The sequence below is a fragment of the Atheta coriaria genome, unplaced genomic scaffold (genome assembly GCF_025399875.1).
Source record: "Atheta coriaria isolate IRGN ID8LTWV9N9 unplaced genomic scaffold, Caltech_Dcor_3.1 hic_scaffold_5_pilon, whole genome shotgun sequence".
Lineage (NCBI taxonomy): Eukaryota > Metazoa > Arthropoda > Insecta > Coleoptera > Staphylinidae > Dalotia > Dalotia coriaria.
In genome coordinates, this window is record NW_027045447.1 from 7,102,301 (window position 1) to 7,129,704 (window position 27,404).

Sequence of the window (27,404 nt, forward strand, 5' to 3'; positions counted from 1 at the left end):
ACACAAATTTGTGCAGTTTTACGACAAATATAAAAGGCAAGTCCGTCTTGGTTGTCATATATGTAACAAATGGAGCAATTTCCAAGAATGTTCAATACCATTTTGTATTAATGTTACTTTTTGCGACATGTTAATGATTACTTTGGTTTTATCTCTGTGTAATTAATTTATATGGTGTGACATTAAACACTACATAAAAATAGCTTAAAAAGTAACTAATTTTTATTGTTAAAATCACAATTAATTACAGTTATTATTAACAAATTCAAGTTTTGTAAATATTGTTTGATAGTAGTACCATCTTGAGTAGTAAATGAGCGTAGAACTATAGTAGTTCATCTGATTGCGCATAGGTTGCGCTAGTTGTATTGAAAATACTAAAAATATTCAAGGCAAAGATTCGAGACACAATGTAAACATTATAATCTTGAATTGTTATCGGTTTCAATCGCGTGATGTTTTGGTTTCATTATCTGCAAATACAAAGATAAAATGTAGTTGTTTCAGACAAGTTTAACTCACGAAATAAAATATACAATTCATTTTGAAACGAAATTTATAAAGAGAATATAGGTTGCGCTAGTTGTGTCAAAAAATCTTAAAATATTCAACGCAATGTTTTGAAATCAAATGTAAACAATGTAAGATTGAATTGTTATCCATTTCAATCGCGTGATGTTTTGGTTTCACTATCTGCAAATACAAAGATAAAATGTAGTTGTTCAACATAAGTTTAACACTTAAAAATACAATAAATAAATCTTTTATAAACTAAATTTATTTACACTATAATCAGATATTAATACACAATTAATATGTTTGTCATATTTATGTGATATGTATAAATAATTAATTGCTGTTTTCTGCCGAGCGGTCGCATCGCAGTGAAGTGTGTTGAGCTGTTGAGTCGAGTCTTTTAAATTAAATTAAGTACTTAACTAGTCCAACGGTTGTGAGCAAAAAGGGAATGGTACTTGAAGACGACTACTACTCATGCGGAAGCAACCAAGCAACGCACCGTTGCGAAATAAGTTTACACTTGCCATTAAAATAACAGCTTGCGATGTTAACTTCTTCCAACTTCCGATGTGTTTCATTATTATTCCGTTACGTTTCGTATTCATTATTGATTTTTAAAATTAATTTAAATACCTCATTAAAACGTGCAAAAAAATGTGAATTTCTATGCTCGTTTCTATAGAATACTCGCGTCTAGGAAATATTTTTTGAACGCACAGTTTGTAAATCGTTTTAAAATTAGATTAGAATTTGAGTGGATGTCTTCGGATGTCTTTTAGTGGAAAAGAAAGTCTTGAGACGCGCTACTACTCGAGGCATATTAATAGTTTTCGACGCTCATATTTCTCTAATTTCTAGACGAGATCACACGAAACGGAATTCTAAACCAAACCACGCGGAGATTCAGTTTCAAATTCCAAAATCAAGCGAGTTATATTTATTGCTAGGACGAGTTCAGAGAAGTAAAAGAATTGGAATATTCTCTTGATCAAACGCGTGGATTTGATAGATTTACATTTACATTGGAAATAAATTAGCTCAAAAGACATTTTACTTTCGATTGAGAAATGAAGTTGCATAAAATAAATTTAATACATTTTATTATGAATTTATCTAAAAGTTGATTAATTTTATGCATTGCATGACAGAAAGATATTAAAATAGGGAAGAAATGCGTACTTATAAAATCAGAGAATGTTCTCATATTCCTTGGGTATCAATAAAACAAATTTAATTATTTCATTGAATAACACTATTCTTACAAGAAAATTCTTGTATTTTAGTTACGTGTATCTGGAATTTAATTACAAGGAAATGACTTAATTGTCGATTTTCTGCATTCACATCGCAAATCAGATAAAGTCAGCTATGCGATGTAATAAATTCAGTATGTAATAAAATATTATATATCCATAATATTTGCTTTTTTTAGGGCATCAAAACACTTCAAAAATAAATGCGTGTAACGTGAATGAAATATCTCATAACCATGACGTTGATTTCATTGTTAAAGTTATCCATTATAATGCATAATGCATAATGGATGAACCTTAACAAAATATTACATTACGCAAGCACGGATTAATTGTATCACCGGAAGGCATGCGCCAAGAATTCGCCCGGCAAGTGTCAGTTGTAAGTGCCGGCGACGAAAGAGAATTTTAGCTTTCGATTTCTATTCGCGGAGCTGCGTTTTGCAATTTCGGCTATGCGGTTTAGAGCATTCTTTTCATTCGAAGTGAGCTCATGAATGCCTCTAATGAATACTAATTAAGCTTCAATTAAAGCGCGGTTAATCCGGTGCTAATTATAGCTATTAGATTCATTTGATAATGAATGATACAGATCATGACTACTCATCTATTTTAAAAAGATTTTGTTGCGTAATTTTTGCATGTCTTATACTTTTATATAAAAAAATAATAATCAGTGTATAATAATAAATGAAATCAATTTGTCGGGCATGCACTTTGTTTCTGCAAACTGTAACACTGTTTTATTTTCGCCCGAGGGCCAACATGCAATAAGAAAATTACACGAGGCATTGTCGAACAAAAATGCGAGTAAGTGTGGTAATTATTTAAAACAGTGTGTGTGTAAGTAAAATGCTGTGACAAATGTGTTACACGTATGGCGTGTAAATAAATTGCGCGCAAATCGCATTGCGAGGAAAGGGTTACTAATGACTAAATTTGCGAAACAAATAGTTACAATTTTGCAATCTAATAATACACACATTTCACATTTTGTATCGATATTAAATTAGCATAAAACAACAAAATATCCGACTAAAAAGCGTGTGAGTGTTAAAATTTTAATTATGACAAACGTGGGAACTTCCCTCTTCGAGGAATTTATTCATGTGTGTCATATGAATAAAAGCACAATTAAAATTAATAACATTTTAATATCAAAGCGCGTCCGCCATGTTATTATGTCGATGAAATCATCGGCGGTCGTGTTACAAAAGTCAACGCATAATAATTAAATTATTTGGCATTTTGAACATTAACATAATTTCAGAAACAAATCATGTGGTGATTATTGTTTTAAACAATGCCGGTTGCGCCACGGATGATTACTAACATCAGCCGAGACATAAAAAATAGAAATCAAGAAATCAAGAAATCAAGAGCAAATTAATACCTACCGAAAGTGAGTAGCAGCCGAAAATCGAAAATTCTCGTGTAAATAACGCGTGTGAAACTAACCAATAACCATACAACAACCACAGGCAGTAATTACCAATTAAATTAACTGCTATTTGGTTAGTTTAGAAATTCGAAACGCAACGAATTGCAATAAATTAGTTTTTAATATTTTTATGAATGTCATAAAGGCCAAGGGTACTAAAAAAACATGAGCAAAAAACATTGTAAATTATTGTATTTCGGTTTTGTCTGCGGCCGAATCGTGTGTTCAATTAATATTGCAGCGATTGAAACGATCGGAAATGTTTTTTGCGCTCAATTTTCGATTTGGACGGGTCAAATCCATGTCGGCATCATGTGGGCAAAAAAAAACCTCGGTTTTCCTTTCACATGTGAGCAACAATTGCTTTTGCTGCGCGCTGCAAGCGGCTGCAGTTCTCGCATACAAAGAAGGAAAGTCGAATTATGCAAATATATTGGAAACCTCGTGCAGAAGCATCTACCACACACACATACATTTCCACAATCTAGTTTTTACTCCTAGGAATAATACGATTCTCTACAGGATGAAAAATTTTGTTTTTAAATAAAAAAAACATTGTTTTTATTAGTTTTAGTTAAAATTTGAATATATTTCTGTGCATTACCCTGTATAGTATATATTGATCAAATTAGCATGCGATTGTTACAGAATACCAACAATAGGACAATTACAATTGTTGAAAAACACGTTTGTTTTGCAAATTTGCATTTTTCGCTCATATTTTGCGACTTTTTCACAAAAAGTGCAAAAAATGCAATTACTGATGCATTATCTAGATTTAATAATTCAAGAAATTCTCTCATGTGTAAATCAAAGTAATTTCCTTACATTTACCGTTCGACGTTTAAAATAAATCAGTTTCTATGGTTCAGCAAATTTATGATAATTTAATAGAATAAAATAACAAATAATTTACTTTAATACGTGTTACGCTTCAATTATCAGATCTATGTTACACTTTTCTTTGTCTCGCAGGTAAAGTTTAATTGCCAGTGACGAAGTTTTTAAAATTACACTTTTACGCGTAAAAACGAAGATAACTTCGTTGAATGTTCATCCAGGCAATATTTAGTTACTCAAAATTTTAATTCGAGTCTGCGGCAAAAAAAATTAATTGAATACAATGTTTTTGCGCGTCTAGGTTTCCAATAACTCGAATTTTCTGTTTGCAGTCGAGCGGTAAATGTCGAAATCAATTTGTTATCGAGCCTCGAAAAGCGACGCGATGCATGTTTGGTTGGAATTTATGTGCTTTTGAGTTGATCCACCCACCATTGATATTGATATTGAGAAGATTATGTTACAATATGAAATGCGATAAACAAACAAAACGTAAAAAAACAACTAAAAATAAAACAGTGAGTGTAGTTAAGTAATGGTAATATGAATGAGCTTACAATGCATTAACGAATGCAAAAAAAATGAATACGTTGTAAGCTTAAGGTCGTCATTTTACTTACTTTTCTCGTTGTAGCTATCGTGATTTTAAGTAGGTAAGGATTTTTGCAATGCCGTGAGCATCGTTCGACACAAAGAAAGGTCTTAAGTTCAAGTAGTGACATTTATCCGTTGTGAGTACCTGCAATCTCTACGGTTGCAGCTCGCTTGTTCTTTCATCTGCAACCGAATGACGCTCGCTACAACTATGTTATTCTCTGATGCACATTCAATTACAAATTAGCATTATGTACGCTGTATGCTTTTGACAATTTGTAATAATCATGTCTTGGTTACCAGAATTTCATAATGGAGGTTATGTTCTTTTATCTGCCATCAAAATGGCGTCGCAATACATTCATTTCAAAAATCTGGAGGAAAAATCTAAATAAAAACGTTGTCCCGATACGATAAACTAATTTAAAACAGCTCATTATCCCACATCGAGGAAATTGAAAACTGAAATTGAAGTTGTGCTCTCATGGGAACAATATTTGCATATAGTCGTCTTCTTCGCTGTCTTCGCCTTCTTCGGCGCACGCACACACTATTTATAAATGTTATCTAATGATGTTACACACGGCAGCAGCAAGGGAAACGAAGCGAACTTTAAAGAAGCGAATGAGAATAGTTTTGTGTGCCTGAATATACACTTACTATGTTTCGGAGTTTCTTCGTACACAGCTGGAGCTGGGAGCACAATGAGAGGAATCGATGATGACGATGGAGGAATTGTGCAACACGTCGTTACCTTCGTGAGATTGACTTTGGATGCTTTATTATTTCGCGCGCAGACGTGTACGAATTTTAATAATGGAATCTGTGGCGTTGGATAAATATGTATCACGCGTGCGCCCGACGGCGGTAGCGATTTATTATGCAACTGCATAAACAACGTAAAATACAAAACTAAACAAGATCATAAAAATGATAAATTAGATTTATCATTAAAAATAGTTTATGGAACAATAAAAAAAGTAAAATTCATGACAATTTATTGACTTGTAACAAAATTTCTTAAAATGACAATCAAAGAATCACCAACCAAGTGAATTCAACTCAAAATTAACTTTCTTATATTTTAATTAGTTGCACTTGCTTTCGCTTTACCGATTTTAAGTGCTCAACAACACAATTACGTTTAATGCTTTTTAACTAACTACAGGAAAAAAAAATTCGTTAAAATTTAAACTCCAATAAATATTTAATTCGGCACTCAAAGTTTAATTACAAAAAAATTACGTATTAAGTATGCATTTGTGTTAATTACAAATGGATATTAACGGAACAAAGACTTGAGATCTTATTAACGCAAAATTGTCGACAGTTTATCTTAACAATTACTGTAATTGATTCGATATGGATTTAATTATGTTGTTAGCGCTAAATCTGGTTCATTAAGATTGATTGTCCGCTATTATCTCGACAAGTCACGAATTCACTGACCGAGTTAACAAGAAAGCAATTAATTTACATATCAAGAACAATTTTTTTGAAAAAATATTATTTTTGACTTCTTTAATTTATTTATGCATTTCATAACTTAATCTGCATACAAAAGATTGTGGTTTGAATTTATTTCGTTTATGTCATCGATGATGTGGTGTCGGCATAAATGAAATGATTTCTAGCTTCTTATTAATATTTATCGACGACAATTTTGACAATAATGCCGAGACGATTGTCTCACGTCTCCCCACGTTTTGGGCCCCTCTTGATACATTTACGATGTGCAGCCGAAGGTGTGGTGTGAGAGAAAGGAGATCACCAGGAAGTCGTCGGTATATAACCAAGCTGGTACCCTCTTGTCGAATCACTCTCACCTTCACACTCGAGCCGCAAACATGAAAGTTATAGCTGTGAGTAAAACAAATAAATCAAATCAAAGATTCCTATCAAAGTAAATCAGTGAAAATAAGAAAGTGTATTAACAAGTGCTGTGTGAATGGATTACTACCTTTTATTTCACCACAAAAGGTAATTTTATAACTATTAAAATGTCTGTAATTTTAGGTTGTATTCTTGGTTGCCTACTGTTCCCTCGCGTTGGGGAAAGAGGAACCAGCCGAGAAGGAAAAGCGCGGCGTTTCTTACACCACTCCTAGGACATACTCGACAGCAACGGCGGCGGACGTGGCCTACGCCACCGCCAAAGTATCACCCCAAACCTTCACCCAAAATAATCAAGCCGCTCCGCCTCAATACCAGGTGAAATATGTGCAGGCCCCTCAACAGCAGGCCGCCCCGTGCAATATCAGTACGAGTACGAACAGCAACCGTACGCATCCGCCGCCGCCACCCACCATCAGCCGCAACAAGTAACCAAATTGGCTCCGGCTAAAGTAAGTGCCTATTGTTTGCGTCGAAATCCCACCGTGCGCGTATAAATTATGCAAAAACTAATCATTGATCCAGAACACATCGGATTAATGCGGGGCCAAAACGTAAACTCCGAACAAATCGAGCTTTTATGAAAATACGGACCCTCCGATCACCGGCATACAAACAACGCCATTAAAGTTAATTGTAATGCGCATTGCCTAGTTGAATTTCCAGCGAAGAAAGCGATCAGAATGTTTATAATTTAAGTTTAATCTCGACGAAATTAGTTGGCGTGTACTTAAGAGCTAAGAACACTTTGGAGTTTTGCTTTCGGTTGCTTGTGTTACCTTTAACCGTAAACTTTCACTGAATACGGAACGAGCACGTATGTGTACCACACGTAGAACTTGCTGACTCGCCTTTACAATTTATAATTTATTATCAAGATCAAGGTGAATGCGTTCCACGCGATTCGCTTTCGTTTTCGTAACTTTAAAACACAAGTTCAATATGTATATGACTTACGCCATATTTGTTTCAGGCTGCTTATGCACCAGCACCAATTCACTTCTCCTTGGCGTCAGATGTCTCCACTTTCAGTTATTCCAGCCCATTGGTTTCATACTCAAACTTAGGCCTTTTGAAACAAACAATTGGTAAAGCCGTTGAGCAGCCTACAGCTGAGCAAAGTTACGTTCAACCACAGGTCGCCCAACAATACTCTCCACAACAATATGTTGCTTATAAACAACCTCAGAAAGTTGTAGTGCAAGCAGCTCCAGTTGCACAGAAGTTGACCTACACTGCACCTTCGCATAGTCAGAAGATTACCTATGCGCAGCCTGCTCAACCAGCTCAACGTATTGTCTACGCTCAGGTAGCTCAGCCTGCGCATGCGCCAGCTGCTCAACCCCAACAGGCTTACAAAGCAGGTTCTACCATTGTCTACGCCAACAGTGCCGAGGAAGCTTATGAGAAAATCTACGGCAAACCATACGTGCCTCCTCAGCAGCAACAGGCTTACGAGGCTCAACCCCAGCACCAGGCTCAGGCCCAACCGCAAGCTGCTGCTTACCAAGGCCAACAGCAACAAGTTCAGTATGTCAAGCTCACTCCACAGCAATACGCTGCGTACTCCCAGCAACAGCAGCAGCAACAACATCAACAGCAATATGTAGACGCACCCGCACCCCAATATGCTGGGTCACATTCTGAGCAACAGCCTGCTTATGTTCCACGCCCGCAATATTACCAAACGCCTGGTGTCACCTATGCGCATGCGCAATAACCACAATGGGTAATTAACGCAAATCTCTTCGCCTAGCATAATGTGAACTAATTTTAACTAATTTAGTCGAGACAAAGAACCTGAGACTTTTGTACATACTGTTTTCTACTATTCTATACGTAATTTTTAACCGATTGTCTTTGCCTGCACTGTGTTTTATTTTATTTTATTTTATTTTATGTAATTTACGATTCTTAAATAATATATAATTATTATTTTTAAAAATTACATAAATTTATTCTTTAGAGAAGAAAAATAATAATAATAAAAAAGATAAAATTTTTACCATTCATCGAGTTTCTCGAGTGTCCGATTACTCACGTGGCGATTAATTATCGAGTACGTCAAAGATTATGCTGTCATATTAATGATGGTCTTTGTGTACGACTTCCGGAGTGCCTGCGATGAGAGAAAGCGAGGATGTAATATTGACAAAGAGATTTGCACAAAGGATGGAATTAAGCCATAAGCTTTTATCGATATTCCAAGGAAGAAAAAAAATAAGAACATGATGTAAATGTCAATGTATTTATTTCTCGCGTTTTTCAAACTCATTCATTGATATGAGACGAATATCAATGTTACAAATGTCTAGTGAAAGTGCTTTCACATATTTCCAAGTGTGCACGTATTTGAATTTATGTTATGTCGCTGGTCAAAGATGTGAAAGCAAAAATCTAATACGCGGATGATAAGACGGCTTTCACTTTACGTTGAGGTCAAGTTTGATAAAGTTCATAACATTAATTAAGTTAACTTACCTTGTAATTGCGTTGTTTTGTGGATAAATATGAAAATAATCAATTGATTAATTTTTACAAGAAATAGCATTTATTTTTAACATTTTTTTAGAAACAAGTTCATGATATAGCGCAATAATACAGTTCTAATCATCCAATCGTAATCATTATCAGCTAGTCTTATAACGTAGGTCATTAAATCGTATTTATAGGTACATAATTTAATAAGCGTATGTAAGGTATTCATTTTTTTTTGATAACACCGATGGATTTATTTACTGTATGTATATTTTGTATATCTTACTCGCTAGAGGTCGTCCCAATCCACGAATTAACACGTCGCACACTCGAAGATGCTTGCAAACACTTCGCGCAATGGGGGCTCAAGTGTGAAGAGTAACCGCCAGCTGGACAACGTGTTCGAAGCTTCAAGCTGGGGGTTACTCCGGCGCTCTGGGTTTTGCAAACATCGCGACGTGCGACGCCCATCGATTTTCTCGGCCGGCGCAAGCAATTAAGCGATGGCGATGTTGTCAATTGTCATGTAAATTTTGTGTTTTACGTTTTGTGTATTGTGTGTTGAGAGTGGAGTAGGAAAATATACATTAATGTACAATCACATTGAATAATTCAGAGTAGTCGATTCTAATTTAAACCGCCATTTAATTAGTCGAGATAATACTGATGAAAAATCCAGTTAAATATTTACATTGCGCGCGCTTCGTGCCGTCGACGCGTTATTTATTTATTAAAATTAGTCAGTGTTGAGTCATTCAGTAATGTACTTCCCTTATTAATGCATTAAAGTGTTTTAGTTTTGTTTTTTGTTTGACTTACATGACTAGTGCTAACTTTAGTTACTTACAGAGTTTGTTGCTGTTGGTATTTACAGTAAATGCACACTGTACAATTTATATTTTATGTTTTACTATTTATAGCGAATGGACTACAACGGAAAGTTTTCTGATAAATCTTCAAAACATTTTCAATCAAATCTGATGACTCGTGATATTAGTTTTATATTTTTCAGCTGAAATAATTTTATTTTGTTTGTAAAAAACATAAATCTAAAAATACGGTATATTGAAATAAACGATTTAATCCACAGCGAACAATTTAATATTTAGGTGAGCATTTTATAATCTGCACGAAGCTTTATAATATTAAATTGTTTTTAAATCAGTTTTTATTCAGAATTAAATAAATTTTCTCGCTCAAAAATGTTTTTCTCTAGTATTTACATTAATTTTTATTTATTTTTATGTATATATAGGATATGATTTTAACAATTTACATGTTTAAACGGGGGATGGTACATTCCAAGCTCATTAATCTCTTATTAGCTAAAAGTAGTCGGGAAAACTGTTATTGTTTTGATAAAATTTGTTAGACTTCTCTTTTTTTCATTTTGCATGTTAATCTCTTCGCATAGGTAGTGTTTTAGGTTAATATCATTTCGCGTGATATGTCTACGATAAATTCGGTATTGTATTCATTCATGCCGTCGCGTCAAAGGAAGCACATAAAAAAGCGCCGTAATTAGAGCCGAAATTATATACTTATTGCGCTCAGTTTATGCGTATTGTTTTTTTGTGTGTTTTTCTTGAGCAAATTCGAAGATTAAAAAATGTACATTTGGCTGTTGTTCTTGTTGTATTTATGGTTTGAACTCACTAAAAAAATCCTAAGGTCCCATGCACATGAGCTTCTTGAATGCCTTGCGAAATTCCGGATTGAAGATGGTGTAGATGACTGGGTTGACAAAACTGTTCATATAGCCCAGCCACGTGGTGAGCAGGAAAGCAGCCACGCCCGGCTGACACTCCAAACCTAATTTGCTGCACATTGCGTCCATGATGTTGCAGGTGAAAAACGGCACCCAACAGATGAGAAAGACGCCTGTGGAATTGCGAAAATTGCGATATTTCTCAGTTTTATATGCAATTTTAAGTCTGTGTGTTTTGGTTTGGTCAACGTGCAATATTCATAAACCAATTTTGCATGTCCGATGGACTTACCCAGTACGATGGCTAAAGTTTTCGTCGCTTTGCGCTCCTTCTTCGCCGAGGACTTCTCGCGCTTTTTCCGACTTGCTTTGTTCACTTTATAAATAGTGAATCGAGCCGCCGTCGTCGCCTTCTTCTCTTTCTTGGACCCTGTCGAACTGTGATTGTCGGGACCGAGATCCGCGATGGTCGTCACAGTTCTGCAACATGCGCACATAAATTTATTATGCTCAAATCCGAGAGCAAAGCTCAAAGCTCCAAGCTCGTAATAAAATAAAGCGCTTCGTTTTATTGTCTACAAAAAGCGTAATAATAGACAACAAGAATTTATTGCTATACAACATGTTTTATAAAACTGCGTAAAAAATTAATTAATTTTAGTTTTTTGTGCAAAAAAATTGAATATTTCCAAAGGTATTTAATATTTTGCAGCTTGTCGACTTAACTGTTGAGACGAAAGAATGTAACATCGTGAAAAACGGCGATTTTAAAAATTCATGATGTCGCGGAATTATTTTCAATGTAAATTTGCACAAGCGTCACGTTCGTTCGTCAACTGCTGCGTGCGGAGTGGCGGAGAAAGATGTTTGCATATTATTATCGTTACTCCGCATGCCGTGCGTCTTCGCGATGCTTAAGAGTAAAAATGTACCATGCAAAATGCGAAACAGGAAATTGCCTGCAGCAAAAATAAAAAGGACGCGCACACCGAACGAAAACTTGTTGCTGAAAATATGTCGCTGGCAATATTCAACAATGTTTGAAATAATTACCTAAGCTCAGTATCTACAGTAGCGCCATTCTTTTTCGAAGCGCTGCGTGGGCGTTTTGGACTTATTTCAGTTGTCGCTGAGCTTTCCATCTGGCTGGGTGCATATCCCGAATCGTTGTTGCCATTTGGATCGGCTGATCGAGGGGCGGGTGCCGCAAGGCTAGCCACTACCGATGAAATCCTGCAGGGCACAATGCGTCAACAACAAATTAAACACCTAAATAACGCCTTGCAAACACAACAAAACAACCAATTACACAATAACATTTGATCTGCATCCGCTAAACACTCATAGCTTAATTAGTTGATGGCATCCTGTTGTTAAATGGGATTGTCTACTTAAATTAATTGTCTTTGGGAACACATTGTATACTGCAATCATTTCACGCCTTTCAACACCACAAATATTTTATTACCCAAATGTCTTTCATTCAATTTCCGTTTTTCTTCTTATTTTTATTTCTAAATCGCGCAAAATAAAAGAAACAATTTGTACTCGAGAATTTGTTTTGTTTGTTTTCTTATGAAATACGTGCGGACGTTTTATTTAGAAAGAATTCATTTATTTTTTTGTGTGTTGTATTATCATTTTTTGATGAGTGGAGAAAATAATAGAATTTAGTGCGAAATTGAGCCGCGAATCCTATATACCCAGGTAGTGCAATTTTGGTTTTGAGATTGTGAAGGCGCCGGGCATTCGACCCACTTCAACAACAAATGCACTTGTTCGCAATCCAATAGCACGTAAATCCATCCCCTAGGGGCGCGGTTGCTCTCGGGAGCGGCGTACGCAAACCGCATATTCAATGCAGGTGTCAGCTGAAAACTCAAAACTCAAAGACTGGAAACGCGGCACGCAAAATGAGAAACGGTGAATCGGTAAAACGAACAAAAAAACGTCCTCATATGCAGGGCAAGCATTTTTTAATAAGTTCTGGAAGCGGATGTTGTTTTTGCATATGTAATACCACGTTTTAATATTCGTATTATTAATCCAGTCGACCTTTTGTATTTATAAACACGAGCGCCATCTATTTCAAGTGATACTAAACTAAAATTACGTCAAAATTTTAATTTTAACCTAATATTGGTTATGACTACATTAATAACCTCAATTAACCCGTGTGGCCCTCGTGAGGCTTCAATAGTAGTAAATCATGCGTAAAGCAAGCGTTCATGCGTCACAATGCAACAATATGTGCAAAATTCACCGGTTTTATTGTCCAATCGCGTACGCTCCACTTCATTCTCATCATAGCGTGTGCGCGCGCGCAAATATTTAATCGCAACTCAAACTGCATTAAACTAATAACTGTAATTAATATCGTATATGAGCGTTCATAGACGGCAATTAACATAACTAATTAATTCTGTCTGCCGGCGCCCCCCGATTCACCCTCGTTCGGTGACATGTTTACGCGCACCTATCGCATTGAGTTTTAATCAAAAAGCAATTGTTGCGTTCGCGTCGCGCCGCATTAAGCGATGCGACGCGATTAATGTTCATAATCGAGTTGGAATTATGGCGTTGCGCTCAAGAGGCGCACGGGAACGCCACTAAAGTTGATTATGTTGTCAGGGCGCTATCAGCGATAAAAACACATCGGTATTCGAGTTAATTAGAAATTATAGTGTTTGTTTTTATTGATTATTAAATTATTGCGTTGAAATGTTGGCAAAACAACCGAATTATTGTTTATTCCAACGGGAAATACTAAACAATATCAAAATTATCTGCATAATTATTTAATCCATTTTATTTTTTGATTTGTTATTCGATTGAATAATAAAATAATTATTAAACGATTAAAAATTCAGAAACAAACAAAATTAATGCTAATTAATGTTTTTGTGAGGTTATGTCGTTTGACATAATCGGTCATATTGTGTTTTTGACAGTTGAACACTGTCAACTGTCAAATCATTTACAGAATTTCATTATAAAAACAATAAAATGTTAAAACGGAATAAATATCTGTTAACCTGGTTCAAAGTAGTTTACATGGGTTTTGTAGATGGCGCTAGTGTACAAAGATGCAACAATATACCATTTAATGAACGTGTCGTTACATCCTTGCTATATAACGTACTATATTGTGTTTAGAGTGCGTTTGTTGATGATTCATGAAAAGTGTATCTAAGCTTATCTAGCAAATTGCAGTAGAACTGAGATAAGGTGTTTGCGTTTACGACGCACCTATTTATTTTTATGTTTGTGTTATCTTCGCATTGCGCGGCGAGCAGCGAAATGCCCTTTTTAATAGCGCAATTTCTGCTTGTGGACTTCCACTCAATTTGCGCATGTAAGTTTTCTATAAAACAACTTGATGACATATTCTTTTACGCTGAAAGTTTTTTCATGCAGGGTTATATATCTAGGCTAATATCCAACACCAACATTCGCATTCATTTCTTTTTTTTGCTTTCGGGGATGGTTAACGCTTTGATGTACAATACAAACACGAAACTTTCCTTTTTGGTGAGCATGTGTTTGGTGTTATGGTGAATTCAGTCGTGGCGACTTTATGTTTCTGCCTCTGTGTCCTACAATGAAATCTAATTGATTAAAATAAACATATGAGTTGTTTTGTGTTGATTTTTCGTCGAGTGTTTGTTGAGGAATTAATTTGATGTTGGTTGGAAACTTACGCGGCTTCTTCGACGACTGTCGCCAAGATAAACTCAGTGCTTTTGTCGTTGGAGATGACTTGACAGTCGTCCGCTTGTTCCTCGTCTTCATCGGCCGATCCAGAACCGGTGTTGGTTGCTGGTTCTTCGACTGTGGTGGGACCGAGCGCTGTTTCAGCGAGCCGGCGTGAGGCGGCGACGTTCTCAATCACCGAGCCGGGCTTAATCTCGCTCGGCAACGGCTTCCGATTGAATTTCGATTTGATAGCTCGCCTTCGCAATGCCTGCGCAAACAAAAACCCGGTTGAATGTTTACACCGACACTAATCCGCATCGAAAACATAAAAAAGAAGAAAATAAATGCGGATATCGAAAAAATAAATGCAAACAATAAAGTTTATGAAATAGAATGTAAATCTACTAAAGGTCAAAGCATTTTTTGTGCATACAAACCTAAAAAAACATGAATTTAACAAGAAAAATAAATTGAACGCATATTTTCCCTAAAAATTTTGTATTATGGGTTCTATTTATTAAATAACGGCAAAAAATGACCAATATAATAAAATTTGCTGTGTTATGCGAGCAAATACTGAGAATATTTCTTGTGAAATATTTTTTGCGGCTGCCTACGCTGGAATCAATCATATTTACCTTGAATATGTTGTAGTACAAGAACATCATGATGATGCACGGTATATAAAAGGAGGACAAGCTCGAATAGATGATGAAGTCGCTGTTGTAGAACAGGCAGGCGTCTGGTATGCGATTCGGTGTGTTGTTCAGGCCGAGCACTATCGGCGACCCGATAGCCACCGATATCACCCACACGAGAACGATGGTCAGCCAGACGCGACGATTGTTCTTGTGCTTGGCGTATTTTATTGGTTGTGTCACAGCAATATACCTGCAACAATAATTCACAATGTAAAACATTGTAACTAAACTTAATCTGAATCTTTCAGTTTGATCTTTTTATTTTAGGGCGCGGAAAATCAATAAAATTTTATTGCATTTTGATAACGCGATTTAATACGAGGGCAATTTAAACCGCGTGCGGAAACTATCCTTTGTCGATATATTTACGCTGATAGCCTTGCGCTAAATTCAATTTTGCGTGCGTCCCAGCCAAACTGCATTTTGAATGGAGCACGCGCGCGCGTATAACATTCGTTAATTTCATTTGTTTGGTGTTTAGCGAACTGGGCAGCCCGCCGCCGCCGCCCGAAAACTACCGCCACCGTGTTGCACGCGCGCGATTATATTCGGCGCATCGTGCAAACATTACCACAACATGTGACATGCAAGTATACTACGTGTTTTCGCCTAAATTGAGTCATTACCAACTGATTTTCTGTGTATCTAAATACATTTATATACAGGTAGCTGAAAAATATAAAATAAATTAGAAAAATAAAACTTAAATTTAATTTGAAAATTTTATCGAATAGAAGACGAAAAAGGCGAGAATATTCGAGCCACTCAAGTCTTACGAGCGTAAGATGTGTGCACATATTCTTATCTCAAATGTAACGCGGTATGTTTTACGTCAGGTTGACTGCCGCCCCGGATGCGGCGGACATAAACGAATGAGTGTGCGAGTTTAAATGAATCCAAGAGGCGGCGGTGGCTTACAGACATCTGACTTGCGTCACAAACCACAGATATGAGCTTCAAATGAAAATTAAACTTGGAAAAACAAGCCTGGGGCATGAATTCTTCCCACATGTAAAATTACATCAGTTAATTTATTTTTAGTTTTTCTTTTGTTTAAAAATAGGTATTTGGATGTCAGATTTAGACCTGCATGAAGCATGAAGCTTGAAGAAAAATTAAAATTACTTTTTTAAATAAAAAGTCAAAAATCGCTGATAAATCAGGTAATATGAGCTACTTTCTTGTTTTTATTTTTAAAAAGTAAAAATTAAATATTTATGGACAAAACCCAAAAATGCAAAAAACAGAAACTAAGTGATCTAAAAATCATGCAAATGCTTACTTAATGATATTTAATGATTTATTTGTGAATAAGTAAATTAAATTTGAGATTTACTAGTGTGTGATATTTTGTGATGAGAATTACAACCACGGAGTTAATTCCACGAATGGAAACGTGACGCTTTCCGGTGGTGATGTACTCGCTGGGTCTAATAGGATGATAATGACTTCATTGCGATACGACGTCTTCTTTATGAAGCGCCCTCGCGACAACTCCTCAGCGTGGCATTCTTCGATCAATTTCATTGTAAACAGCGATCATTTATCACCGGCGCAGTCGCCTCGGTTACCGCACGACTTAAATGACTCGCTTACAATGCCACCCTTTCAAGTTTCACCCTTTGCTTCTTCTCTCTAACACGAAAAGAATGTTTTTGTCCATTCTATACGTGTCGCAATTCTACTCGTTTGTAATTCTCTCCCGAAATTAATTTTTCTTTGATTATTTTAAGAAAAATATAAAATAAACATAATTACGCGTGTTTTATTAAATAGATGCTAAAAAATTAATTATTGAATGGTTGTGGTTGATTAGATCTTGAAATGTACTTGTTCATGCACCTAATGATAATTTACGCTCAGTGGCATGTTGGATTTTTTGCTCTGTGGCGTAATTACAGTCGTGATTGTCGCAGCTTTATGGCGCATGATTATTGAGTTGTCATTAATTGCACGTCGGCGGCGGTGTGTGGGTCGACGTCCTTTTCGCGCAGCGAGTGAAATCGTAAAACGGTAAATTGTAAATTGCGAAACCAGGAAACAGTTATTGCCGCGCTGCAGCGACGACGAGCGGCTTAACGCACGCAATCGAGCGTAGTTGTAATTTCTGATTGCAGCCCTCCTGCACACCCGTCTTGCACTCGAAGAGACGTCGATTGCTGCTGTATCAGCGTTTCAGCAAATTATCGGTTGCACTAATCGGGTACGCGTGATATTACTACAAGTACTACTACTCGCTTAATCTCACGGAAATCTCGAGTCGCAATCATATCATCTACTTGTTTTACTTGTTTTACTTGCTCTTGATGCATCCAGTTTTATGATGCTGGAGTTTTTTTTGTTTTTATGTTTTACAGTGGAATAATAGCAGTTGTGAAGTTTATTACTCATAATTTATGTCCGTTGTAGTGTTGGAAGCAGAACTTAACCTTCAAACTTAAATAACAATTGAAACGTACCCTCATCAAAGGACTGCAAAGGCCGCTTTGGGCTGCAGGACCTGCACATTAATAATAATCCTGAAAGGGTTGGTTTTGGTCCAGATTACGACGAGATCTCTGCCTCCTTGAGAGGCAGTTGCTTTGCGGATAAAGATAATCAGATAGACGATGGCATCTAAGGTCCAGACGCCGCTAAAGCGGATTGAATCAAAGCGAAATTTGATGCTACAATTATAAATATGCTAATTGAATACTAAGCTTGCATATTAAATACCTAACTAGACGCAATTGTAACAATTTACAACTAATAATAACACTAAAATTTAATTTTATAGAAAAAAAAACAACCAAAAATAAAATAAATTAAATTTTTAAATGTGGTTTTATATTATTTGACGCTGCGGTCGTTTTAATAGCCACTCTTAGAGGTTAAGTCAGCATCGTATTAAGTGTTTTGAGTTTTATCCGCGGACGCAGTGAATTATTTCGTTCATTGACTGCTCGCGTTGCACTAATTTAATTAAAACTTGCCTAGTAAAGCTGGCCAACTTTATAAAACCATGCAAACTAATTGTGTGCGCTTTATTCACGTATTTACTTGCGTGCTACCTTTTCCTGGAATGGAAAATCTAAAACTGAAAGTTGCAACATCTGCTGCAGCTGGTGCTGCTGCTTATAGAGCATAAATAAGCTCAGCAGTGCGTTCATTGTCCATTCAATATGATGAACGCATAAAAGTTTGCAAAATATGAATATTTCAAAGCGGCTAATTTCAAGCACGAAATTATTTTTGAAGCACCACGCATGTACTGAAAATGTAAAATCAAATTTTCTGTTTTATTCGAGCGTAATTAATACTTGTATGTAAATTGCATTGAGGTTGAGAGAGGGTAAAATAAAACTTTTAATAATATTAGGGTTTTGAGTAAAATTTACGTACCTGTCAATTGAAATAGCAACTAAATTGAAAATCGAAGACGTCGAACAGGTAACATCCATAGCTATATAAAAATCACAAACGAAGCTGGGCAGTGTCCACGCGCCGTTCACCTGCAACAAAAATAAAATAAATAACATCACAGCATCTAAAAAATTGTGTACATTTGGTTGCGGTAGAAGTGACTCGATTCATGGCACCGTACAAGGGTAACGGTAGAAGTGACTCAATTCAGCGCACCGTGTGAGGCTTGCGGTAGTAGTGACTCGTGTTCAGGGCACCGTATGAAGTTAGCGGTAGAAGGGACTCGTATTCAGGGTACCTTACGATAATTTGGTTTCATAGTTTCTAATTGAAAATATGCTATTACATCTCTCAAAACAACAAAAAGGACTAAAAAATGAAATTAAATATAAAAAAATCTAATTTTAATAACAAGTCTACCCAAAAACAATGAATATTTACGTAAGTATAATAATTGTTATTATAATTTTATGAAATTACGGCCTAAATAAACAATTGTGTGAAATATTACAAGAGAATATTTTAATTAATATGGAGCTATTTTATTTGCAGGCGTATTTGCAGTTTTTAATTAATTATCAAAAAGCTTTAAAAGCACGTTGTGCTTATGGTTAAGTTAAATTCTAAGCGTTGAATGACGTATAACTTATTGCTTATTAACACCCTATAGCGCTGAAATGCGGTGAAAATCGCTATTGAATTGTTCATGAAGCGAATGTATTTTTGAATAAATCGTCTCAAGATTGCGCCGTTGGCGAGCATAACGATTTCCTAACTGGCAAATGGTACGCCACCGCCGTCACAACCGCCACCACCACCATCATCATCACATCACTGCTCTGCCGCTTCTTTATTACAATATTTATGAACGTTTTGTGAATTGTAGATTGCAGATTTTGAGGTTGTGATTTATAACCGCAAAATTCAGCTTTTTCTGCTTGATTTGCAAATGTTTCGATTAATATTCGCTTATTTTTTTTAAGCATATGGGGGATGTAGGTATACGTGTGTCTAATTTATTTTAAATGAACGTTGAGCCCTTTTTGTGAGTGGCTCAAACCAGACAAAGCAAAATAGCACATGAGGCGCTTTTTCTGCGTCTGGATAGGACGCACGTGGGCGTGCGACATTCAACCATGTATAACACCCCAATTAATATGCGGGTAATTTTACATCAAGTGATAAAAACATCTACAAAGAACAATGTGTATTAAACATGTAAATAAACACATATCATACATTAAAGTGATGATAACGTCACAAACTTAAACAAGAACAATCCATCATTTCATGTTTTAAAAATATTCTAACCTACAAGTGTATTTATTCAAATTTAATTGAATTTTTCACTGTGCGGAAGAAAAAAATATAATTAATGAAACGCACAGCATTCTTAATTAAAATTAGAACCGAACTGATGACGAAAAATGCCCAGAAGAGAAGGAAAAGAAAAAATCACTTCATGCCCTAGAGAAAAGATACAATCGCAGATGCAAGTCCGTAAGGGATGAAATCTGCGATTGTAATGCTTTAATTAAAGTGGTCTCATTTGGGCATAGTCTGTACTTTATGGTGGTTATTTTATTTTCAGAATAACAAAGGAAGCTTTCTCAACCATTTCTATTGTACAATTATTTCATTTAATACATCTAGAAATATATATATCAGATTTACAGTCTTTGTATTTAATTAATAAATAAGCATGTTGTTTTAAAAGAAAAATGAATTAGTAATGCGGAATCCTCTTAGTGGAATTCCCACGCGAATTGCGTATCGGATTGTAGCAGAGTTTCACTAACGAACAAAAAAATTATATGCTAACCTAGTTTAGCATATTGTGTTAACAGGTTGTTTAGCGTTCCTCAGCATTGTTCACTTTGGAGATGCACAGATAACGCCAAAATAGTAAAGTAGCAAAAAACGTCGTCGAGTCTCCTCGGATGCAAGTCCCATGCGAGTTGAGCTTGTTAACAATGTTTTACATGATGATCCCCGGATATGCCCAAGGAATACAACAATCAAAGCCCATGGGTAATCTACGTTTGGAGACTGAAAACGAGGAACAATAACAAATATCTATTTAGTCATTGTAGTAGAGTTTGATGTGGTACTAGCACCAGTGTAGGAGTAAGAGTAGCGGCTGTGTGAGACGAATGAATAGACGAGGGTTTCCAGGATGGATAGGGTTGAGGATACGACGACTTGTTGTGCAGAGTCTAGCCAGCGAGTCGAATCTATCTATTTTCGTAAATCTTAAACGTCTAATGTTATCGCCATTTCCCATTTCCTCGTACAATGGGGATTGAAATTGGAAGATTATGAGGCGCACATCCTTTGGTCCTTTCTTAACAACTCATACACTCACCTAGATTCACAATTAAACCGTAGGTAATAATTTGCACGCATTTTCTGTTTTTATTTCAAAGTAAGTATTTTGTAGGATGTGATAAAAGAAGTTGAAGTAATAGATATCTACGAATAGTGAGCGAAGAAAATAAAAATTTCAATAATGGACGCAGTTAACTTTTATTCACTCGCCGACTTCTGCTCGACGAACGATTTCATAAAAAGTTATTACCACGCTAACAAATTTCCTCGAATCCTTACTTTTCCAGCCAATTTTGTACCAGTTTAAAGTTCCATTCATTTTCGTGATACAGAATTTATTTGATTATATGCACTCGTAGAAATAATTTCAGGTTAGTTGTTTATGCGATGTGGGAGTTGATTATTCAGATGCTCGTACAAGCTCGACTCCCAAAGCACGTTAGTAGGGTGTGAGTGAAAAGAAAAGCCCGAAAAGCGATGGGAAAGTGAGAAAGTGCTGGGGCTGAGGGGTTGGGCGAGAGACACGCTTTGCCGGGTTTTGATTTTCAATGGCAACACTCCCCGGAGAGCTTTCCATACATTTTCGCTCGACTGCGAAGCTTTATTTCGCTTCGCGTGCGCATCCGCAGAACGACCGCGGCGAGTACCAACTCGTGTTCGGCTCTCAACTATACTCTTAAGTTTTCGTATGCTATTACCTCGTAACTCATCTCTACTCGGGGACTACCGAATATGTAAATAATAAGCTTTCGTCGTGTGCGCACACTGGAGTCACACGATGAGATCGGAAAAAAACTTTGCTACCTTGAATTACGACATTCAAATGCATTCAAATACCATTTAAGTTTCAATCCGACAAAAACAAGATAGGAGATTGCTTTTAAAGTTGGGTTATCTGTTTTGTCGTTTGACATTCGGAGCGTACAGAAGAGGTTAAGTGCTTTACAATAAATTGAATTATACAGAAATTTCATTATCACATAAAGTTATACACGCGTATAAGTTAATTTATAATAATTATTACCGTCGGATTATTGTTCCGAGTACTATTGTCCACGCTCAAGCAGAAAATCATAACCCGAAACAGGATAAACAAATTAAACAAACATTTTCATTAAATCCTATAATATAATTTTAATCATTTAAACTATTGTATAAACTAGGTCACGTGGAATTGTATTGTTTGATCGTGCAAGAGAGTTTTTTCTTTTTTAACAATTATTGATTGTGCAAGGAGAGATAATTTGCGCGTTGAATGCCGTGTGGAATTAGAGACTATCGTGTGGCAATTTTTCACACGTTGGTAATTTGGCACCACATAATGTCGTCGGCCACCATCGAACCGGATTACGCTCTAATGTGATTCCATTATTCGGGGTCATATCATCAGTTAATTGGACGCGTTTATCCTATAATCGGAAATTTGAACTCTTTGTCTCCAATTTTTTGTAGTTTAAATAAATTTTTAAATTTTTTTGTTTGAAAATTTTGTTTAAATTAAGTTTTTTATGATGGTGTCCGTATGCGTTGGGAATAACACGCTTTTTTCCTTTTTCTGCGCCCTTTTTCTTGTTTATTTTCTTCTGCCTATCCGCTCGGGATAAAAATTAGCCTCTCCTTTTTTGCGCGCCTTGCGGCGACGGAAAAGGCGAAAACGCAAAGAATGGAAGCAGCTTCATTGTTCATTTCGACCTACGTGCCGCGGCGAAGTTTAAGTGGATCCGGTGCGCATCCCCGGTCTCGGATAATTTCCGGCTGTCCGACCGAGGCGGACATGCAAAATGCAGGAATGGATCGGCGTGTGTGAGTTTTACGAAATATGTCGAGTGCACATAATCAGCTCTACAAAAACATAATTTACGGCTAATTTTCGTCTTTGTGGTTCTGCAGGTGATTGAAATTTAATGAACTTTTAATGTAATTATTACGAATTTAATATTTTAAGTATTAAAAAGTAATAAATTTATTATTTTAGGGAATTTAATACTCTTTTAATACTTTCAATAAAGGTATAATTTCTTTGGCAGCAAGTAAATGTCAAAAACTAAAGAAATAAACACTTTCAGGTCCAGTTGTGTTTATGTCGATAATAAAATATAAAGAATAAAAATAATTAATACTAGAATACTCGATTTTATCACCAACTATCACCCTGTAACATATTTTACCCCAAATAAATTTTATTGACGTTTTAACGTCAAGAAATAAAACAATTTCTGCTTGTTTCGATGTAAATTCAATTAATACAAGGCGGAATGCAAAATGCAAATTCTAAACGCTCGATTATAGGCTTATGGTCCACTAGTTGATCGAATTACACACAATCTGCTGCGCATGTGTTTGAGATGATCAAAGATCTCACCCGTCAGCGCGTCAGTTCCGACGCGCCGCCGACAAAGAAAATTATTGTTCAATTGATATCCGCCGGACACAAAGCGCGCCCGTTTAGTGCTCTCATTACAACCGCGTCCGTTCCCGCCGCTCTCACTCAACGCACCATCGACGTCTTGTTCTTTCCCTGACAAAGCGATTGAAATCCACGCGCGCGCGCACACACAACACAGGTATCAATCAATCAACACCCACCCGGCAAAAATCCATCGGCATTCATAATGCGTGCGCCATTAAATCATCCACTCGTAGTCATCGGAAAATATGCCTGCTTGAAGCCGCCATCCAGCTGTGCTAAAAATAAATCGATTGTTTCGATGGATTGAGCGGTGAGAAGCACTGATTTTATTTTTTAACTCAATTAAAAAACAATCCATGAAATTCAAATCAAGAGTTATCTTATTATTTTTTTTTGTAAACTAGAAGGTAGAGATAAAAAAATAAAATAAAACGAGCGATCATTAAAAAGTTTCTTGTTGGTATCATGAATGTGAGTGCGTTAGTCTGACTGTTCGAGGGGTGTTTTTCTTGCTTCGCGCATATTTGTTCGTCATTTGTCATTGTCTGTACTGATATGAATACAACAAGCACGATAATCTTTTGGAATGTCACCATGTCGACGTGGGGTGGCTTACAAAGTGAAAAAGCATCACGTGATTTATGATTTGCGAGTTAATAAATATTTCATTTGAATTAAACCGCTTTGGGAATTATTTCTAACCTCAAAAAAAAAAGTTAATAACTTCAAATTAGGTTAAAACCTAACATAACCTTAAAAATAAGTTTTTATATGTTTTATATAAAATAAAATTTAGATTACCAAACGTTTAGCTTCTGAACTAAACACATATGTTAACCAATCATCGAATTTAACTAAGTACCTAAAAGGAATGTAATCCCATCTGCGACATTCTGCGCACTAAACTTGCAGTAAACGAAGTTACAGCCAGTTCGATAAATCGCTTTACCATTTTCGACGTTTTGAGACACCATCCCAATACCATGACATAACCAAAAGTTAAATGTCTTCGTTTAGTGTCTGGTTGCCAACTACACTATAAACCTCCACTAAAGCCATTAAATAATTACTCGATAAGTCTCAGTTTGCACTGGAACTAACACAACATGCAAAACCACATCATAAAAATGCCCAGAGATGAAGTTTACGTCTTTTTAAAGCGCAGAACATTCAGAATGTAATAAACTTGCGTCTGTTTGATGTGTTGCGGAGTTCTGCAGGCTTGCGTTTTTTTATTTATTCCTCTTTCATTACCATTTCAAACTGAAAGTGGAATAAAAATTGATTGCGTCCAATATCCAATGCAGTATATGCTGTATATCCGAGAGATAAATACACGAAAACATAACCGTTATTTACACGAAAAATGTAAATTTAAAGGGTTCAAATGTTATATTTACTTGATGATGTGAAAGTATCCACCTCATTTCCGCTCCGATCATTTTCCGGAAGTCCTCCAGAGTGCTACAATAACATACACACACACGAGACGCGTGTGATGGAAGCCTTTCTGATGGGAAAACTTTGGATGAATTCACAGCGGCGTGCCGGAGAGATTATACATTACACATCTCGAAAGTTTTGCCTCAATTCATGTGTGGATTCAGATTAAAATCGTTGTCAACGGTGACATGAAATAACACTATTCATAAATAATATTAACTATACATTACATAATCTAATCGGAAACTCTTTAGGTATCGAGAGTAAATTGAAAGTTTTAATTATATCCGTACAAGTTCTCGATCGGTTTGACATCTGTAACATGTCGAAGTTATTTTCGGTTTTGTTTGAATATCAACTTCATCGGAAAATCATCTTTTTCGTGATGTGTTCGTTTCTTGGATAAATATTTAATTTGGGTTTCGCTTTCGCAAGTCAACATTCGTAATCATCGAAGCAGTTGATAAAGGAGTATTTAACTAAGCAAACAAAACTGTGAAAACAAAAATATCTCAAAAATAATCATAATGTGTTTTATTTTTAATTTTATAACAAAATGGGAAATTTAATTAATGCACTGGTATTAAATATTCTTCAATTTGTTAAAATAATCATGTGAAATGCATAATTAAATTTGATTCTTTATTTTATCGTTTAATTAAAATTTAACGCATATTTCGAATAATAAATAATTAAATATCATGATATGGACAGGAGTAAATCTGTTATTGCAGCATATTTTATTCCATCTTTGATCATGTGTCGCTTTGTTATCTTTTGGGGAAGGCTGACAATTAAAATATTTGTTATTGCGTGCGGTGCGTGCTCATATATTGACAACGCAACATGATACGAGTACACAATGCCCGCCAAACCAAACATGAATGTGTAACCTGTCAACTATTAATAATGTCCGATGCTAAATATTTGATTTTTGATATAAAATTTACATGATAAAATAAATCAAATTATAAATTATGTTGCTCTGATGTTGGTACGGAATGGTCCGATCTCCATATGGCGCACCGGTATTATTTATCAAGATGTTGTCCTGTCAACAAACAGGAAGCCAGTAATGAGCAGCAGTGGAACCGTGGCGACAAATGTGCAGACGCTTAACTTTCTCGACGCTGATGTCGCACGTCGAGTGGCAAACGACGTAATGAATTCTTTCATGTTTTGCGACTGCTGTTGCCAGCCCCCGGAAAACACACTCTCAACAGCAAGTCCATTGTCTCGGACCACCGCCCGCACAACGCGTTGTTTGTTATTTGATGCACCAGTTCTTCGCTCTTCGCCGTCTTTCCGGATTCGGACGATTCAGATTCGCCGACGGAGATGAACTCTTTCTCTCGCCAGCGGTGCGATCACAATGCGGAATTAATTTGAAAAGTTGAGGAAACGCTCAAGTTGACTGACTCCCGACTCCAAAGAGGTTCAATTCATGCGGAATAATTTTGCACAGCATTTTTCTTTGCAGACATCAACTTAACTTTTATCATCTTTACTTGTTTAATTTTATTTTCCATATATAATTTGACTTGCATTTAAATAGGATATATTTCACTGTATAAAAATGAATCAAATGATTCAGTTGACTTTGGCGTATTGATTCAGAATTTCAGTCAATTGTGTTCGAACGCAATTTGGCGCTAGCTTCTACTTCACACTCTCATTTACGTAATGTTCAAAGCGCTATTTGTGGAATTTAATTAAATCGCCAACTGATGGAAACGCGGCGCGGCGAAACCCAACCATCCAGCGCAGTAATTCAAAACTTTTTTTTCGCCAGAGAACGCAATGACTAATTAATTGAGTTATGTGAGTGGTGAGCTTTATAATTGATACATCACTTGTCCGTACAATTGGCGTACGGCAAACTAAATAAATTCCAATGTGGACTATTTGATTTATATGATACTGAAATATAAACTAGCATTTAATTGATAATATATATAAATAGAAAACAATATTGTGTATATTTATACCTACAGAATTGCTGAACTAATTTTTATTACCTGAAATTCTCTGAAAATTCCAAAAAGAAAGAAATTAGATAGAAAAAACAATTTTTCCTTGATTAGGTTATGTTGTATGACATATATGAAAATAATATGACTTTTGCAGACAGATAACTCAGAAACTACTTATATTTTCATTAAATAATAATTAACTTAAGACGATATTTCTATACGCTTACAAAAATATTTCTTCTATTATTATTTCTGATGCGTAGACAAGATGAAACAAAGTTGGCGAAAAGCCTAAAACGATGAGACGTACAAAATAAATATAAATATCATATCATATATGGAAACGAGTTGTTAAAACAGAAAGAAACTTTGTGAAGCTGAACGAAAGTGATTACAAGATCGCAACTTATTTCTTTGTGCAGTTTTTGCGTTCCTGGTTGCGTTTCCGACCGACTAGCAAACAAAGAATATCTATCTCTCCAACGCCCCGCAGACGTGCTCAAAAATAATGTTCAAAGAGAAAAATGTATAATGTAAAGGTGGTAAAAAATCTAAGCGTACATCCACGCAACTTTTATTTTGCACCCACAAAAACCTGCTGGAAGGCATTTTTTGCGTTCGCAAAACTTTTGCGCTTTTTGTTTCATTTTATCGGAGTATGATAAAACACGTATTATCATAAAAAAGCCACAGACGAACCAACTTGATAGATTCTGCATGCGATT

At 35.9% G+C, this 27,404-nt stretch overlaps 2 protein-coding genes across 4 annotated transcripts in view; one reads left to right on the top strand and one right to left on the bottom strand.

The window, feature by feature from the left end:
• Window positions 1-6,377: 6,377 nt before the first annotated feature.
• On the top strand, window positions 6,378-8,485 carry LOC135791856 (uncharacterized). The gene is given in 4 exon segments (XM_065302413.1): window positions 6,378-6,509; window positions 6,664-6,843; window positions 6,846-6,992; window positions 7,514-8,485. Coding segments are annotated over 4 exon segments (1,089 nt in total). The 5' UTR covers window positions 6,378-6,494; the 3' UTR covers window positions 8,261-8,485.
• A 583-nt stretch (window positions 8,486-9,068) lies between these two features.
• Window positions 9,069-27,404, bottom strand: part of Dop2R (dopamine D2-like receptor) — a 61,693-nt gene continuing 43,357 nt past the window's right edge. The window contains exons 2-8 of one of the 3 annotated variants that reach the window (XM_065303106.1): window positions 18,505-18,614; window positions 15,061-15,313; window positions 14,428-14,690; window positions 14,249-14,322; window positions 11,780-11,957; window positions 11,019-11,206; window positions 9,069-10,899 (exon numbers count right to left, since the gene is read on the bottom strand). In XM_065303106.1, coding sequence (XP_065159178.1) covers window positions 10,685-10,899; window positions 11,019-11,206; window positions 11,780-11,957; window positions 14,249-14,322; window positions 14,428-14,690; window positions 15,061-15,313; window positions 18,505-18,614 — 1,281 coding nt within the window. In that variant the 3' untranslated portion in view covers window positions 9,069-10,684. Of the gene's footprint in view, window positions 10,900-11,018; window positions 11,207-11,779; window positions 11,960-14,248; window positions 14,335-14,427; window positions 14,691-15,060; window positions 15,314-18,504; window positions 18,615-27,404 lie in introns of all 3 variants that reach the window. The other 2 variants (XM_065303105.1, XM_065303107.1) reach the window with 2 other exon arrangements.